Source organism: Lipotes vexillifer, unplaced genomic scaffold, assembly GCF_000442215.2.
Source record: "Lipotes vexillifer unplaced genomic scaffold, Lipotes_vexillifer_v1.1 scaffold49, whole genome shotgun sequence".
NCBI classification, from domain to species: Eukaryota; Metazoa; Chordata; class Mammalia; order Artiodactyla; family Lipotidae; genus Lipotes; species Lipotes vexillifer.
In genome coordinates this window covers 5,801,825-5,819,225 of record NW_006790551.1, presented here as the reverse complement: position 1 = coordinate 5,819,225, position 17,401 = coordinate 5,801,825, and the positions used below count along the sequence as shown (strand labels likewise).

The 17,401-nt window shown below is 40.1% G+C and overlaps 1 protein-coding gene across 1 annotated transcript in view; it reads left to right on the top strand.

Moving 5' to 3' along the window:
* The window catches only part of MANBA (mannosidase beta), a 133,063-nt gene that overhangs the window by 18,120 nt on the left and 97,542 nt on the right, over positions 1-17,401 (top strand). The window contains exons 6-7 of the mRNA XM_007463815.1: positions 6,067-6,242; positions 7,132-7,242. Coding sequence (XP_007463877.1) covers positions 6,067-6,242; positions 7,132-7,242 — 287 coding nt within the window. The remainder of the gene's footprint in view (positions 1-6,066; positions 6,243-7,131; positions 7,243-17,401) is intronic.

Genomic DNA, 17,401 nt, shown 5'->3' with positions numbered 1-17,401 from the left:
TAAATCTTCCTGCTGAGCTGAGGTGAGCTGTGGATCTTTGACCTGTGCTTGGGCAATTCCATTCCTCAGAGATGCTGCCTTCCCGACCGTATCCACATTTACTTGCTGCCTTAGCCTAAAGCACCCCGTCTCTTCATTCTTGAAGACATAGCCTTTGAGTTGGAAGAGTGGGCCTAGCTCCTAGCTAGACCCTAGCCTGCCCAACAGTGGCCTTTATTGAAGGTCATTGCTGCCCTTTGCTTACAGCTTAATATAGAGAATATAATATTACAGCGTAGCAAAGATTTGTCAGTCTTGCTTAGTGCCTTGTTTATTGCATTCCTTTTTGAATGCAAGCATGCATTCATTTTTTTCTTACATTCATTTTGAATCACTTTTTCTTTACCCATAAAATGATGGTATTCACCCTCGAAAATATATTTATGGGTAGGTAGGTTGCTTGAATAATCTCTGACTAGCTGCCTTGTTGTGTAAGTCGATTTTTTTTTTTCTCTAGAACTTACCAATTTATGTTGTTTGGTGGGGGGCGGGGGTGGCAGGATTTTGCTTTGTGTCTGTTTTGTTTTGATTTCCTCTTTGAGGATTTTTTCCTGCTGAATAGGCAAGGAGATCTTGCTGCTTGGGAAAGAAGGGGAAAACAGCTGTTGTAACCAACTGTAAGCCTGCTTTTCTGGCTAATGCAAGCTGTTAGCTCTTTGAAAAGCAGCTACTGTAGTCTGTCCTCTAATTCTGGCAGGAGCATGGGGATATATCCTATGTTTGAATTTCAGCATTCTGTGGCTCGTTGTCATTGCTGTTCCTTCAAATGCACAAGGCTATCTCTTCATTGCAGCTTTGCATCACCGATGAAAGATGCAAGATGAAGCGAGCAGGCGGGAGGAGGAGCTGGGAGGAGCTCAGTAGGGCTAATCAGGGCAGCCGTGTTTGAATAGCTTTCCCCACAGTGAGAGGAAGCATCTTTTTCATCTTACATGAGCAGTCCACCAACGTTTGCAGATCCATCCCATGCTGACCTGAGTGTGCTTCCATGTCCCTGCTGGTTCTTAGCCCTTCCAAATGCCATCCTATATTCTTTTTTTTTTTTTTGCGGTACGCGGGCCTCTCACTGCTGTGGCCTCTCCCGTTGCGGAGCACAGGCTCCGGACGCGCAGGCTCAGCGGCCATGGCTCACGGGCCCAGCCGCTCCGCGGCACGTGGGATCTTCCCGGACCGGGGCACGAACCCGTGTCCCCTGCGTCGGCAGTTGGACTCTCAACCACTGCGCCACCAGGGAAGCCCCATCCTGTATTCTTAACTGTGACCTTCGGGTATATTTCGTCTTTATGTAGATTCAGCATCTTTGCTCTTTGTGATTGGGGTATAATTTATAGTGCCTGTCAAGTTTCACAGACAGTAATTATTCAAGAAATATATTTCCACTGTTTGGCAGAAATGCTCACATAACTGTTGTCATGCCTTTGTCAGGTAGTTTAGGTTACAAAGACAGTGTTTTGACAAATGGAGGAACTGTGGCACGATGTAATTATGCATTTAGTGGAAGGTCAGACACCTTCTTTATGTTTGTAGATTTCAGTGTTTTTTCTTTTTTACAAAGATGCTCATATTAAGAGGCTAATATTTTATGGTTACAGTCCCTTCAAATGCTTTGTTTCACATTATACGTATTTGCTATTAGGACTCAGGATTCTGAAGGACAAAAAGCACCTTTGCTTTTGGTCTTCCTCACTATTCATATGCAAATTCCAATCTGTGCCTGCCTGCTAGTGTCTTTCTTTTTTGATAGGCGCCTCTGTGGGAGATGCGTGGAAGGTAGAGAGCACTGGAGTTAGGAAACCTGGGCCCTTGTCCTGTCCACTGGCTCGGGAGCTTTGAGCTAGTTCTGCAGTCAAGGCCTCAAATACCACAACTGCAAAGTAACTAGGAGATGTGGCCAAGTTTCTTTTGCCTCTGACGTTCCACGGTTCTTTCCCTGTGTTTGTAAATTACAGCACTCATTACAGCCTAGTGAGGGTATAAGTGTGGACGAACCAGTTTTTTTTGAAGCTAGATATATGATTAAATGAAGGTACTGATATTTGAGGCTTAATTACAATCAGTTAAAGCAAGGCTTAAGGTGTAGTTTGAGAGTAACTCTTTCTGTAGTTATGGACACACTTGAATTAATATAATTCAGCCGTCTTCTTATTTTTCTACTTCCATGTCTTCCTATACATTTTTTTTTCTCTTAGACAACCGAATAAAGCTGTGTTTTGTTTTTTTTTAAATTTTTATCCTGACCACATCTTGACAAAGAAGTGGACTATATGGGACTATAAAAGGAGCTGGCACATTTTAGAGGGTTTTAAAAGTTAATGTACTGGGACTTCCCTGGTGGTCCAGCGGTTAAGAATCCACCTTCCAATGCAGGGGACGCGGGTTTGATCCCTGGTAGGGATCCCACATGCCACGGGGCAGCTAAGCCCCTGTGCTGCAACTACCGAGCCCGCGTGCTGTAGAGCCTGCATGCCACAACTAGAGAGAACCCCGCACGCCGCAACAAAAGATCCCGCACACTGCGACGAAGATCCCGTGTGCCGCAACAAAGACCCGACACAGCCAAATAAATTAAAAAAAAAAAAAGGTTAAATGTATTGGCCACATCTACACAAATTGGAGTTGTCCTGAAGATTGTTTGCATGAAGAAGCAGCATGCGTTCATCTGGGCTGTGAGGCTGGTTACCCTTTCTACAAATCCCCATCCGAGTCAGACTCATGGTGACTTGTTTGTTTGTTTGTTTTTGAAGAAACCTCACTGAATCAGCTTTGGAAGAATCTGAAAATGAATCAATGGCCAGAACCACATTCTCTGCCATGCCCTGGGTTGCCCACCTGGTTGAGGTTAAATGGAACAAACTGTAGACTGTAGTGTCTTCTGCAGGGAGCAGGGCATCAGCTAGGACATCGCTGAGGCTCCAGGCAAGGGAAGGCCTCAAGTTGTAGAGAGAGCTCATCAGCTTGCTCTCCACCCTGTTTTGATAATGAGTTCCTGTCCTGTTTGGGCTCAGGGTTGATTAGTCAGGGTGAGGAAGGATGCAAAACTTGGTGTCACTGAGAGGGAGACCTGGGAGGGGATTTTAAGTCATTTAGTAAACTTTCTTCTTTCTTATCCCATCCCCAGTACTTTGTCCATTTTTGAAATGATCTTACATTCCACTTCAGGAGAGCTGGGGGTGATAGTTATTCTTTAGGAAAGGATAACTTGTTAGTGCTGGAAGAGATATGCTGGGAAGCTGCATTCTAGAAATGGGTCTTGATTTATAAGGGGGAGCTCTCCTTAACTAGAAATAAGATTATACATTTTAAAATTAGCCAGTGAAAAGAAGTGACCAGGTAATACCAGGAAAATTATTATTTAAGATTCTCAATATGCTCTGTGAACCTAAACTACTGAAATTCTCCATGGAATTCTCCTTCTGGAAGGAAGGGTTGTACTTTATTTGGAAGAAGAAAAGAGTGCAAAATATGCTGTTGTAGGGTGTTTGGTAATGACACGATAGGCTTGTACATCTTCATGCTGGGTTTTTAATTCCTCAGCTTTACTTTTTTCATTTAGTGGCACCTGAGGGAGTTAACAGGATGAGCTCCAGAGGGGTGCCGATTTACTTAAGAACCTTCCATGTTAGAAGCAATAGAAACTGGACAGTTTTGCCAGTAACCTTTGGGAATTACTCTGTTTTGTCTTCCTTCTGGAGGCCCTTACAAGCAGCTGATTCTCTGCTGAAGAAGTGATAGGAAACGGCCAAGGAGCCTGCCTTTTTAAAAAAAATTTTGGCTACGCTGCGCGGCATGTGGGATCTTAGTTCCCTGACCAGGGATCATACCCGTGCCACCTGCATTGGAAGGAGGAATCTTAACCACTGGATCGCCAGGGAAGTCCCAGGGAGCCTGCTTGAACTTGGTGATTATTGGTTGGTAGGAGAGGCCTCGAGGGCAGAACTAAGATCTCTAGGTGGAAATGAAAGAAAAGTGGATTTCAAATCAGTGTAGAGGACGACTTTCCAATAGTCAAGGCTAGCAGAAAGGGAGGCAGAGGTTTTTGTCATTATATTAAAGATATTAAAGACAGATTAGAATGGCCTTTCGGAGGAAATATATTAGGGTAGAGATCAGCAAACTTTTTCTGTAAAGGGTCAGGTAGTGAGTATTTTAGCTTTTTGGGCCATATGGCCTTTGTTGCAGTTACTCAACTCTGCCTTTGTAGCATGAAGGCGACCGAAGACAATATGTAAAATGTGAGCATGGCTGCTGTCTGGCCTGCTGGGCTGCCATGACAAAATACCAAAGACTGGTCGGCTTCAACTACAGAAATTGACTTCTCACAGTGCTGGAAGCTGGGAAGTCCAAGGTGCTGGCTGATTTGGTTTGTGTTGAGGGCCTGCTTCCTGGCTTGTAGATGGCCAGCTTTCTAGTTGTGTTCTCACATGGTTGGGGGCTGAGGGGGTGTGTGGGGAGAGAGAGAGAAAGAAAGAAATTGATCTCTTCCTCTTCTTATAAGGCTACTGTCCTATCAGAATAGGACCCCACCCTTATGAACTCATTTAACCTAATTACCTCCTAAAAATCCCTCTCTCCAGATAGAATCACATTAGGGGTTAGGGCTTCAACATATGAATTTTGGGGGGAATGATACAATTCAGTCCATAGCAGCTGTGTTCCAATAAAATTTTATTTATAAAATAGGAGGTGGTCCAGCTTTGGCCCAAGGGCCATAGTTTGCTAGCCTGTGGTCTAGAGGGAATCAAACACATCGGAAAGTAGACCAGGTGATCTATCAGCATACTTCTAGTTCACCAGTTTTGTGAATCTGTGCTGTTTTGGTCAAAGACTCAGCCAAAGGGCATATTTGATGTCTAGCATAGCTTGACATCATTAAATGTTCTCCTATCTAATAAGATCCTCTCCCCACTGTAAAAATCCTGAGCACCACTAAGATGTGGTTTGGGGGAAATTATTTGGATTGAGTTGGCAGAATTAGAGGTTAAATGTTTTAGAGGTCTCTAGTTTTAGACTGTCTTGGTTCACATCTGCCACTTACTAGCTGTGTGATCTTGGGCAAGTTACTTAATTTCTCTGTCTCAGTTTTCTCACTTATAAAATGATGAGAGCAGTGGAATTTACCTTATAGCAATGGTGTGATGCTTAAATAAGTTAATACTTATTGAGAGCATAAAACAATGCCTGGCTCATAGTAAGATCTTGGTAAATGTTATCTATTATTATTTCTTGAAGTAAGAGATAGTAAGGGAAACCAGAGGGAATATGATTTCGAGTTAAAGGTGAGGTAGCTGTCAAAGATTTAGGGATGTTTTAGAAAGTAAACAGCTTTGGATCAGATTGGAGTGTGTGCTTCTGTTTAAGAGCAATAAAAATGTGGTAAAGGGAATATGAATATTTTTCTAAACAACCTTTAATTCTCCTATCCTAGTATTATCACACGTTTGTACTTGTCCACATCCCATTAGACCCTTAGCTCATGAGGGCAGGGGCCATGTTTATTTACCCTGGTGACTGTTTAAGTCCCATCACTTAGCAAAGAACATGGCACTTAGATGGTTCTCAGTACACATTTCTTGGATAAATAATTACATTTAAAATGCGTCTTTATTTTTTCCACATTGGATAAATTCTAATACACCTAAGTTTATAACTTATTATATGGCTTAAAAACCCTCAGTATTTTTACTTTATAAAAAGGAACAAGCATGTTTGATAAATCAAGACTGATAAATCTTGGAAGATTTATGTTATCTTTTCATTTGTAATTTTCTATTTGTGTCATACTTATAAAGGTTTTGTGATTTATGATTGTAACATTTTTAGAGTAGAAGTATATATAAAAATATAATTTTGGTTATTCTTCTTCAGAATTAAGGATTAAACTCTAAACATTAAAAGAGAATTTTCCCTGAACTTTTGATCAGGATTGCATTTGTGGAGCACTTATAGTTTAGAAGCTGCTTTGGCCTTTTTTTCAGTGAATCCTACATAATATATATGTATTTTTTTCTTTTTCTCTTTATACCTTAGATAATAATATCCAGGAGTGGAATCTTGAAATAGAGTCTTCTTTTGATGTTATCAGTTCAAAGCCAGTTTTGGGTCAAGCGATTATAGCCATCCCTGAATTAAAAATACAACAGACAAACAGCGTTGAACTTTATCATGGGGAAAGGATTGTTAAGCTCTTTGTGAAAATTGACAAGGTGAATGACGGTACTTCCCAAGAAGCACTAAGATGAAAAGCAGTGTTGTTCAAAAGAAATGCTTAGAAAAAAGGACCTGAGTATTAAAGAAAAGTGTACTTTTTCCATTTTTTTCTTTACTTTTTATCTGTTATATATTGTGTGTGTGTGCAAGCTAAGGAATGATTTTCCCAAATTTTAAGATTAAGAAAACGGAGGTTACGTGATTAATTTGGCGTCCTCTCCTCTCAAAAAGTCAGGTGTGTTATATTTTAATTTTTCTGCAGTATTTGCAGTATCCTAAATCCAAAATACATTCTAAGCGTCATACTTAAATGCTGTGATTATTTTTGGTATTTGTAAACTATTTTGAATATTCGTACTTATCCTACACACAGAATTCTGATTCTAAACTTATGATCTTTCGTAAGTAGAAGTGGACTGGATTTTACCTTTTCTTTTTCCTTTTCTTATTCCTCTAATTGACAATGGTGAGCTGAAAAGGATAGAGCAAATCAGCATTCAGTAACTGTTCAGATAAAGTAAGAACTCAAAACGCTTTTCTAGTTCTGGGCTTGAAAGAAGAGTTAACCTCAAAGTCCAATTCTAAATGTTAAGAATGTAGAATGAATGTTAGCTGAGTGTTGCAATGGGAAGAACTGTTTTTCTGAATGCCCATGTTATTTTGTTCTTTCCCTTCCCTTCTGGTATATTAATCCATGCTAAACTCCTAGCATGTTGATTTTTAAATATTATCTATGGATTGGTATAATTTGGCATAATACAAGGAGGGAGATTTATTTTGCTCTGTGCTTGTCTATGAGAAATTGATGTGAGGCTCTGAATTACTATATTATTTTGCTGAAAATATGCTACAGATTACTTAGACTGACATATTATTTTTTAAAAGAGTGTTACTGTAGAAACTTGGTGGCCTCATGGACATGGAAACCAGACTGGATACAACATGACAGTTCTTTTTAAGCTGGATGGAGGCTTAAGTTTTGAAAAATCAGCTAAGGTAAGCAAATACTTTAAGATATTTTGTGGAAAAAAGTATATTTCTTGTTAAAATAGCAATACAGATCTTTGTAGGAAAAGAAGAAATCAACAAAACTGCTGCAACCCCACCACTCAGAGATAATTAGTAGCAATAGTTATATTCATTCAAAAGCTTCTGGTAGGTGTATATTTATATTTTTTAATGGACCAGACTTTGCACATTATTTATAAATATTCTCCTACTGTGTGTTTTTTTTTTTGTGGTACGCGGGCCTCTCACTGTTGTGGCCTCTCCCGTTGCAGAGCACAGGCTCCGGACGCGCAGGCTCAGTGGCCATGGCTCACGGGCCTAGCCGCTCCGTGGCATGTGGGATCTTCCTGGACCGGGGCACGAACCCGTGTCCCCTGCATCAGCAGGTGGACTCTTAACCACAGTGCCACCAGGGAAGCCCTCTCCTACTGTGTTTTAAATTGTCCTTTATATCAAACTAATATATATATATATATATATATATATATATATATATATATAAAATTTTACAACTCAAATATTACTACAAGGTTCATATGAAAAATAGAATCCCTTGTCCCTCCGACCCTTTCTGTTCCTATTTCCTACTCCTCAGAAACAATAATTTTTAACTTTTACTTATATGTTCTGCTCATTACCTTCATTTCTCCAAATAACATGCTTCTACTAGTGTTTTCTAATTTTTCAGTTTTGTATATTATCTATTGACTTCAGACCTAGAGGATGAGAAACCTACATGATTCTGATGACTCCTGCTTGGCCCCCAATGTATACATTTTGCCTCCCTCTACCCTCCCAATGTAGTCATATGGCCATTTTTTGTTAACTCAATATTCAGTTTTTATATTATTATATTATGAAAATACTATTTAAAGCTGAACCACATGGTGTCCTAAAATTATATTTTCTTTCTTGTGCAACTTTCTGTTTTCCTCAGAGTTAATAATTGCCTCATGGTTCTGGTGGCTGTGTTTTCCCTTTTACTTCCTCTAAATCATATACAAACTCTCTAACATACCTTTTAAATTTAGTCACACTCACCTGGTAATCTGTCCACTGTTTATTATTACTATTATTTTTCCTTTAATTTTTGCTATTTTTTGAAACTCTCTCTCCTAGAGCCATTTTCTCATCTCTCTGATCTTGCTTGGTTACTCTCTAGACCTTCTACTTAACTTTTATACTGAAACTTCCTTTTATTATCATTCTAGGAATTCCCATCATCTGACTTCTAGGAGTTCTAGGTATTTCCTTCATCTTTCTCATGGATTAAACACAGAATCCCGTTTCTTTGGACCCATGTTTCTCTCTCTCTTTTGGACTCTCTACTTCTGGTGAAACACTTTCTCCAATAGATTCCTGAGGATGTGTTGTAGATAAAATGTAATTACATTCTAATTTCTGTTTTCTTGTATAGATCTGTTTGTGTTTGCTTCTGGAAGCTTTTAGGAATTCACTATCTTTGATAATCTAGTATTTGAAAATTTGAAAATGAATAGATTTTTGTTGTTGTTGTGATAGTCATCTTGTGGACTCTTCTGATGTAGAAACTCAATCTGGAAATTTTCTTGTATTATATCATTTATCATTCATTATTTTTGTTCTATTTTTCTGGTACAACTATTAATCAGATTGGACCTCCTAGACTGAGAAATATTCTTAGATTTCCCCTTTTATATCCCGTCTTGCCTTCTTATTCTATATTCTGCGAGATTTACTTGATTTTATCTTACATTTTAAAATTAGATATACTTTTGTTACCACTTAAAATTTTTTTTAAAGTTTTTTGTTATTTTATTTAAAAAATTGCATCCTATTTGTATTTCATGGTTATAATGTCTCTCATTTTTCTTAGAATTTTAACTAATATTCTAAATAGTTTTAAAGTTTTATTTGCATTGTTTCTGTTTTCCACATTCCTTTATTCTTCTACTTGTTTCAGTATCTGTCTTTTACTTTAGAGACTTTCCTGGAATGTCAGTTATTCTTGGTGTCAATTCATTCTGAAGATTAAGCACAAAAATGCAGATGAGAAGCCCTGTATGAGCCTCAGTGTTCAGTATTCAGGTGGAAATCCAGCTTTATAATGTGGTGATGCCCACATGTCTGTAGCTATAGATCTTCTCTGTGTGAGTGTGTGTGTGTGTGTGTGTGTGTGTGTGTGTGTGTGTGTGTGTGTATGTATGTGTGTGTGTGTGTGTTTAGCCTTGCCAGTGAGGACATTCTCCAATCTCTAGTCTGGAGAGTATAAGACTAGTTGTTATCATTCAGGGAGTCTAGTGGCAGAAAGGGATTAAAGTTCTGACCATCAAACATAGTTTCATCAGTTCTCCTTCTCACACTGTGCTTTGTGTCCTCAAACCTCTTTGATTCTGAAAGGCAAGATGATAGGTGAGATTCAGGACCCCTCCTCCAATCAATATACTTCAGTTCTGTTTTTGGAATGAGAACTTCTAAGTCACTATACATAAAACTGCATCTTTGGGCTTCCCTGGTGGCGCAGTGGTTGAGAGTCCGCCTGCCGATGCAGGGGACATGGGTTCGTGCCCCGGTCTGGGAAGATCCCACGTGCCACGGAGCAGCTGGGCCCGTGAGCCATGGCCGTTGAGCCTGCGCGTCCGGAGCCTGTGCTCCGCAACGGAGAGGCCACAACAGTGAGAGGCCCACGTACTGCAAAAAAACAAACCAAAAAACAAAAACAACAACTGCATCTTTATGCTACTTTAAACATTCTAAAGTTGAGTTCAGGTTTGGAATTGGAGCTATCTAGAGAAAACAGTGGAGAAAAATAGGCTCTGTCCTTTAATGCTCTCAAAGTACCTTTAGAGAAGGACCAATCCCCCCGTACCCCGAATCTACCAGGAACTGATATTTAAAACAAAATACAGTAAAAATGTTTCCCCCTGAAGATATAACCATCTGTTTTGCCTCTAAATCTATGAACAAGGCTTATGGTAACCTCAGTTAGAGGATACTGAAGGGCACAATTTGACTTCAGTCTAAAGAAATGACTAGGTCCTGCCGAGTTTGGGATACAGCACTAAGGATTGGAAAGAACTGCAGTTTGGCTGCTTATTTAGTCCTTCAAATGCCATTTCTGTGTATGTATAATGGGACAGTAAAGATGAGGTAACTTGAACCTGGCTTATGATAGTGTATAGTAAGTAGAAGCAATATTAATCCCTTTCAGAGATTTCTTCTTTCCCCTTACATCAACCTTTGGTGTTTGCAATTGGCTGTGGTTGTACTCTGGTGTCGACTTCCATTTGGTATTACCTCTTCTGTGGGCCAGACACCATGCTCAGTTTGGAGCTATACCCTTCAGGAGCTCATTTTCTGTTTTTCCTTTGTTTAATTATGCTCTATATTTTCTGAGGCACTGTGAGTGTATGTGTGTCCATAGTATGTACAGGGAGAATGTCCTAGAGCTGTTTACAGAGCCAAGACTTTCCCTCTCATTCTAACTCTCTTGGCAGAAGACGTGTGCTCTCTCACATGTTAAGTTTCTTGTGAGTCATCTTCATGAAAGGGTGAAAAAGAATGAGCCATTCCAACTTATCAAAGAGAAAGAAGAGGAACTTGTGTGTTGTTTTGTTTGTGGGAAACAATTCTGTTTCAATTCAGGCTAATATGGTTGCATTATTGTTTATTACGTATAAAGATGCCACTCTTGGAATTGATCAGCAACAGCAGTGAAGGAAGATGTATTGCTCCACTCCTTGTGTTAATGCATGTCTGTGAAATGCACCCTTTGGCTGTGGCTTTTGTAGAGTTTGTTATTTTTGAAGCTCATTCATTCACTAAATACTTAGGGAGCATCTACTGCGTTTCCACTATTTTGCTAGGCTCTGGTGATAGAGCAGTGAATAAGGCACCCTGTCCATTTCTTTCTGAGATCTTAGTAAAATTAATAATTCAGCTGGGAAATTAAACAATTAAACAAGCAATTGCAATAAAGTGTGATAAGCACTCTAGAGAAATATAGAGCACTGTGTGAGTACGGAGCAGGGGCATCCTGGGAAGATTCCCAGAGAAGGTGATAGCTGTCTCCTGGGGGTTAAGTAGAATTTGACCATGAAATGTAGCAAAGAGGCAGAGGGACAATAGTATGTCAGGCCCAGGGACTCAAAGATGTATTGTGTGTTTGCAGAGGTGAAAGAAATTTCAGTGTGGCTGTGTTTGAGTTTGAAGTGGAACCGGGATGTTGTAAAGGTAGGCTAGGGCAAGATCCCACAGAGCCTAGTAAGCCATGTGAAGGAACTAGACTGTCCTGAGGACAGCGGGGATTCTTTGAAGGGTTTTAAGGAGAGAGCACTGATCATATTTGTTCTACAAAGATTGGGTAGGTCAGATTGGAAGAATGACAGGAGTGGGAGGCCAGTCAGAAGACTATGGTGGTAATTCAGGCACAAGATGATGATTGCTTGGTCTGTGGAACTGCTGAGGGGATAGATTTGAGAGAGATTTTGGAGGTAAAACCACCAGGCTTGTTGATGTGTAGGGATAGGGGAGAAGGATGAGTTAGAAACGATTCTTAATTTTCTGGTTTGGGCCACTGAACAGGTGGCAATTCTGTTCTTTGCGTTGAAGTACTCATAAAGAAGGGCAGGTTTGGGGGATGAGATAGGATGAAAATGATTCCTGTGTTAGACGTGTTTTGTGTGAGTGATTGAGAGATACCCTCAAAATAATATTTGATGAGCATTTCATTATATGGGTCTGGAGTTTAAGAATTAGATCTGGGTTAAAGATATAAATGGGTAAGCCAACAGAATATAGATAATTGTAGCCATGGAAGGGGATGAGCTGTCTCAGGGGTTGCATGAACAGGAGAGCTAGAACAGAACCCCTGGGAATTGTAAGAAAGCCACAGAGGGATCCAAGAAGGAATGGTCAAAGAGGTAGAAGGAGAACCAGTTAGAGTGGGGACTCACAGAGGAAGAGAGTATTTTAAGAAGTGGAGAATGTTCGGAGAGTGTCAAGTGCTGTAGGGAGCTCAGGTGAGAAAAGGAGTGAGAAAGATCCTTCAGATTTGGCAATAAGGAGATGACTGGTGACTTCGACCAGAATGAAAATCAGATTGCAGTGGTCAGAGGATGACTGAAGCGGGGGAAGTAGAGACACTGAGTACTGGCAGCTCTTTAAACATGTTTCGTGGGAACCACACTTGAGCCAGGTGGTGATGATGGCCAGTTGGGGTCAGAAGGTTGACAGCATACTGTGCAAATAAGTGTATATATTTTAGAGGGCCAGGTTTTTCATGGATGGAGAAAGGTAGTATATGTATAGAGGGGAAAAGATGGAATGGATTGGAATTGCAACTGATAGTGTGGACTCGTGACTTTCAGTATATGTAGATAGATATAGAAATAAATATAGATGTAAATGCATGTGTGTATGTGTTTATAGACACACACACACACACACACACACACACACACACACACACACACACACACACACACACACACACTTCCTAGCTCTTTCCAGGCCTTCTCAGAGGTCCTGGGAACAGCAGCACTCTATTAACGGTGAATGGAGCTAGCATCCAAATCTTGGTTTTTAAATAACACTCTACTAAAAGGAATCAGGGAGAAATGACTGATTTGGATGCTGAAGCCTAGAATAGCTTGCTGTACTGGAAAGTTAGAAGGTACTCAAGAATGATGGGACAGGGACTTCCCTGGTGGTCCAGTGGTTAAGACTTCACCTTCCAATGCAGGTGGTGTGGGTTCGATCCCTGGTCGGGGAGTTGAGATTCCCACATGCCTCATGGCCAAAAAACCAAAGCATAAAACAGAAGCAGTATTGTAACAAATTCAATAAAGACTTTAAAAAAATGGTCCACAAAAAAATATCTTCAAAAAAGAATGATGGGACAGATCAAAAGGACACAGAGGTCAGTTTAATGTGCTCCCACTGGCCAAATCTGAGAGAATTTGAGCGTGAAAATAAAGAGTGGTAGTAAAATATTATAACCCGTTGAGCATAATAAAAAGCCTTGAGTGCACACTGATACAAATAAATACATGCATAAGTATTATTTAATATCATTCAATAAATGAGAGAAAGGAAAGTTATTCCTTAAAATGGAATGCCAACTAATTAATGTAGAAGGGCTAATAGAACTGAATAATAATTATTTGATAACTAACATAGTTATAAATAATTCAGGCAAGAAATAGGAATGGATGCTAAACTAGAGGGTATAGCGGCATGAAATATGGGCTCTTTATATAGCCTCAAAGCACCTTTTAACAACATATTTATTAGTTATAATGGAGGAATCTAGCAGGTACCATCTTGATTAAGTGGTGGTGCCCCCTGACAAGCTGCAAGAAGAAGAACATAGCGTCACTTCCTTGATAGTCCTGTCAAAGCAGATAACTAGGATCTAATCATGAGAACGCACTGGACTCTCCCAAATTGAGCTCCGTTAGCACAGATCTTCAAATCTACTTCAATCTACTGTAATCCTCAAAAATATCAAGGAAAGACTGAGGAACTCTGCCACATTGAAAGAGACTAGAGAGATGTAACAGCTGGGTGCAGTGCCTGATCTTTTTTGCTATGAACGGTGTCATTGGGGCAACTGACAAAAGTTGAATGGGGTCTCTGGGTGAAGGGTGTTTAGGAGTTCTTTGTACTATCATTGAAACTCTTCTGTGAGTTTGAAATTGTTTCAGCATAAAAAAGGACACCATTAAGGGAATAAAAAGCAACAAAATCCTGATGGGAAGGGGCCAGTAGACAGGGAAAGACTGATAGTATCTCCATCTCAACTAGAGATAGTTGAGAGGGGGCAAGGTGTGTAGGATAAGGTAGGAAGGATGGCATCAGCGTACTGGTGGGTGGATTCACTTGGGGATGAGGGCTCTGGTTTTATTGTCATAGGGGTGAAAGATAAAATAACATATAGAGAGGAAAAAATGGAGCTTAAGAATGGAGGTACTTTGGGAGCTGTCTAGGACCCCTTGAGGTATATTTTCTTTCTGTGGGAATTTCAAACTCTCTTTCAGTGTAGTTTAAAGGGGAAAAGTGAACCTGAGAAAGAAAGTTCGGGGAATTCTGGTCAGACAGTGCTTTTCTCTCCTGGGATCTAGGATGTAACGTTGTCTGCTGAGGGCCAAGTTAGACACTTGAGGAAGGTGAAGAATTGGGAAAGGGCTGGAGAGGGCTCAGGCACCACAGTAGGATTGTGAGGCAGCACCTAGGGCCCAACTGAGGTTGAAAACTGTGCATCTCTTTATCTGAGAGTCAGAATATCTTCGCTTAGAAAGAACTATTGATTTCTGATTGTGTCATTTTAAGCCAGTTTGGTGATGTTTTGCAGGCTCCTACAGGTGTATGGTAGGTTTGAAATTGTTTTCTGAGCCTTCTGCCTACCCTGCTTGTACACATGCTAATTAAATCCTCATACTTGAGCGGTACTTTAAAGTGTGAGGTAAGGCTTGGGTCCGAAACTAAGTATCTTTCTCTGCTATGGTTTTTGAAATTATCTTATTTCTAAAATATTATCTGAACAGTAAATTCTGTTCATGTAGGAGTCTTAAGGTACTATTTTATTTAGCCTGTTAAATAACACTTTAATCAGTTTTGTCTTTTGCTCCTTAGAAGGTTCAGAAGAGAGCTGTGAAGGTGATTAAAGGAAGAAAGGATAAAGGAATAAGATAATTTAACTTGAAGGCGAGCTGATTCTTTAGTTTGTTATTTATGGTATTTTTTTTTTTTTTTTGGTGGTATGCTGGCCTCTCACTGTTGTGGCCTCTCCCGTTGCGGAGCACAGGCTCCGGACGCGCAGGCTCAGCGGCCACGGCTCACGGGCCCAGCCGCTCCGCGGCATGTGGGATCTTCCCGGACCAGAGCACGAACCCGTGTCCTCTGCATCGGCAGGTGGACTCTCAACCACTGCGCCACCAGGGAAGCCCTATGGTATTTTTTCATTTAGGTGTGGGGCAGGACGAGAGCTTGAAGTGGAGCATCTAAGATCAAGGTTACTCTCAGGAGAGGCTATGCCCTAGTCAAGGTTGTTTATTCTAGAACAGGTAACTGAGGAACATCTCAGAATTCATTTGCAGTGGGAACTCTAAAGAGTGTTTGTCTATTTGTCCACTTGACTGGGATGGTAGAGGTTGGATTGAATGATCTCTTGTGCCTCCCTACACTTCCATGATTGCTCAAAAGAGGAAACCAGGATGCTTTAAAACTTTGAGCTGTTTTGCAAGTTTCAGGAATCCATGTTTGCTTTTGAAATTTAGATTAAAAGTATAGGTTATTGCCAAATTTGGTAAGATAGCTGATACCTAATTCACCTTTGTTTCCATCCAGGGTAGTTCTTCCAGGGAATTCAGTTTCTTGGCAGTCCCCAATTTCTTAATGTTTTCGGATCTGCCAGTGCTTCAGCAAGCGAGAAACTCGACTGCTATGTGCCGTCATTATCTGTTTCCTGGCAGGAATCTCTCAGTTTGATTTCTTTCCAGCCTTTATTTGGTGGGAATGTGTCAGACTGGGATTTCTTTTTTATTTATTGTGTAGTATAACACACAAGAGAAAAAAGCCAGAACATAAATGGAACACTTAACGAATGATCAGAAAATGAACACTCGTGTGACTGTCATCCTGATCCAGAAACAGGAGCATTACTAGCACCTCAGAGCTTCCCCACTCTTTGCGAGCGTCCCCAATCACCGCCCCCTTTCCTTCCCGCAGATCCACTGTCCTGACTTATAACACTATATTTTATTTTTGCCTGTTTTTAAATTTTATGTACATAGAACCACATAGTTTATATTCTTTTATGACTGGCTAATTTGGCTCAACATTATATTTGTGACATTTAGATATGTTGTGGTGTGTAGCTGTAGTTTGTTTACTTACATTGCTTTGTACTATTTCACTGTATTACACATTCTGCTGTTGAATTTGGGTAGTTTCCAGTTTTGGCTTTCCCGGATAATGCTGCTATGAACTTTATCGTACGACACTTGGAGCACATATGCCCAACAGCATTCCATTGCTGCTGGAGTGGGATTGCTGGATCATAGGGTAGGCATGGGTTCAGCTTTTACAGAGAATGCTAAATTCTTTTCCAAAGTGTTTGTATTTCACCTTTACTCTGCACGCTCCCGTGTTCGCTATCACTCGGTACTGTGTCAGAGGGGAATTTTTCCCTCATCACTGGCCTCTCCCTATCTGCTCTCTACCGCTCATGTTTCCTCATGGTTTCATTGTTATCCTGGGCTTGCTTTATGCAAAAATATTTCTATTTTTAAAGTATCTCATTGAAATCCATATTGCTAGGTTTATATCTTTCTTGTCTGTCTTCCATCGACGTTAGACGTATGAGTTTTAATCTTTTGTTTACTGGGCACATCAGAAGACGACAGCACAGTCTCCGACGGAACGCCTTGGGGAAGTTAAAGATTTTGGTTGCAGCCCACGCAGGCAGAGATGTACTGGGTCATAAAAAGAATGCAGGTGCTGTGGGGAAGGGAAAGTGCTGACTCTGTTTCTTTTGGACGGGAAAGAATATCTTGATGACTGAGATTTTTGTTGGTGTTGTTAAAAGGAGTAACTTCGGAGCAAATGGTTTAAGTATGAGGGGAGATAATTAATGAGTACTTCAAAAGTAAATAAATTTAAAAAAAAAGCAAATGTTGGGATATTATAAAGTCTGTCAAGCAGGTTATTTCAAGAGGGACCTTAGAATGTGAGTGTGGGAGCGTTGGCTTTATCAGTTTAGGAAACCAACTTGATTTTTTAACAAAAAAGACAGTTTTGTGTCTAAATGGTAGTGGGAGAGGCTGCTCTGGGTAAATGGAATAAAAAAGAAAATCTTCCCCATGACTGTTTTTGCCATTTTCTGCTCTAATTGAATATTTGTATTCTACTAATTGATTGTATTGAATTGCTTAGGTAGTATGTGTGTTAAAGGCATAATAAATATTTTGGAATGACTGTTATGGTTTACCTTTCTGGAAAACTAGGAAATCACTTAGTTGATATTTCACTTTAGCACAACTTACTTTGTAAGACTCTTCCAAGTATTCCCTATATAAGGTAAATCTTTTTGCTGAAAGCAAGAGAAGGTAGTTGCTGTTTATATTTGACCTGGCATCAAGATTCTCCAATTAAATTACTGTAGGGA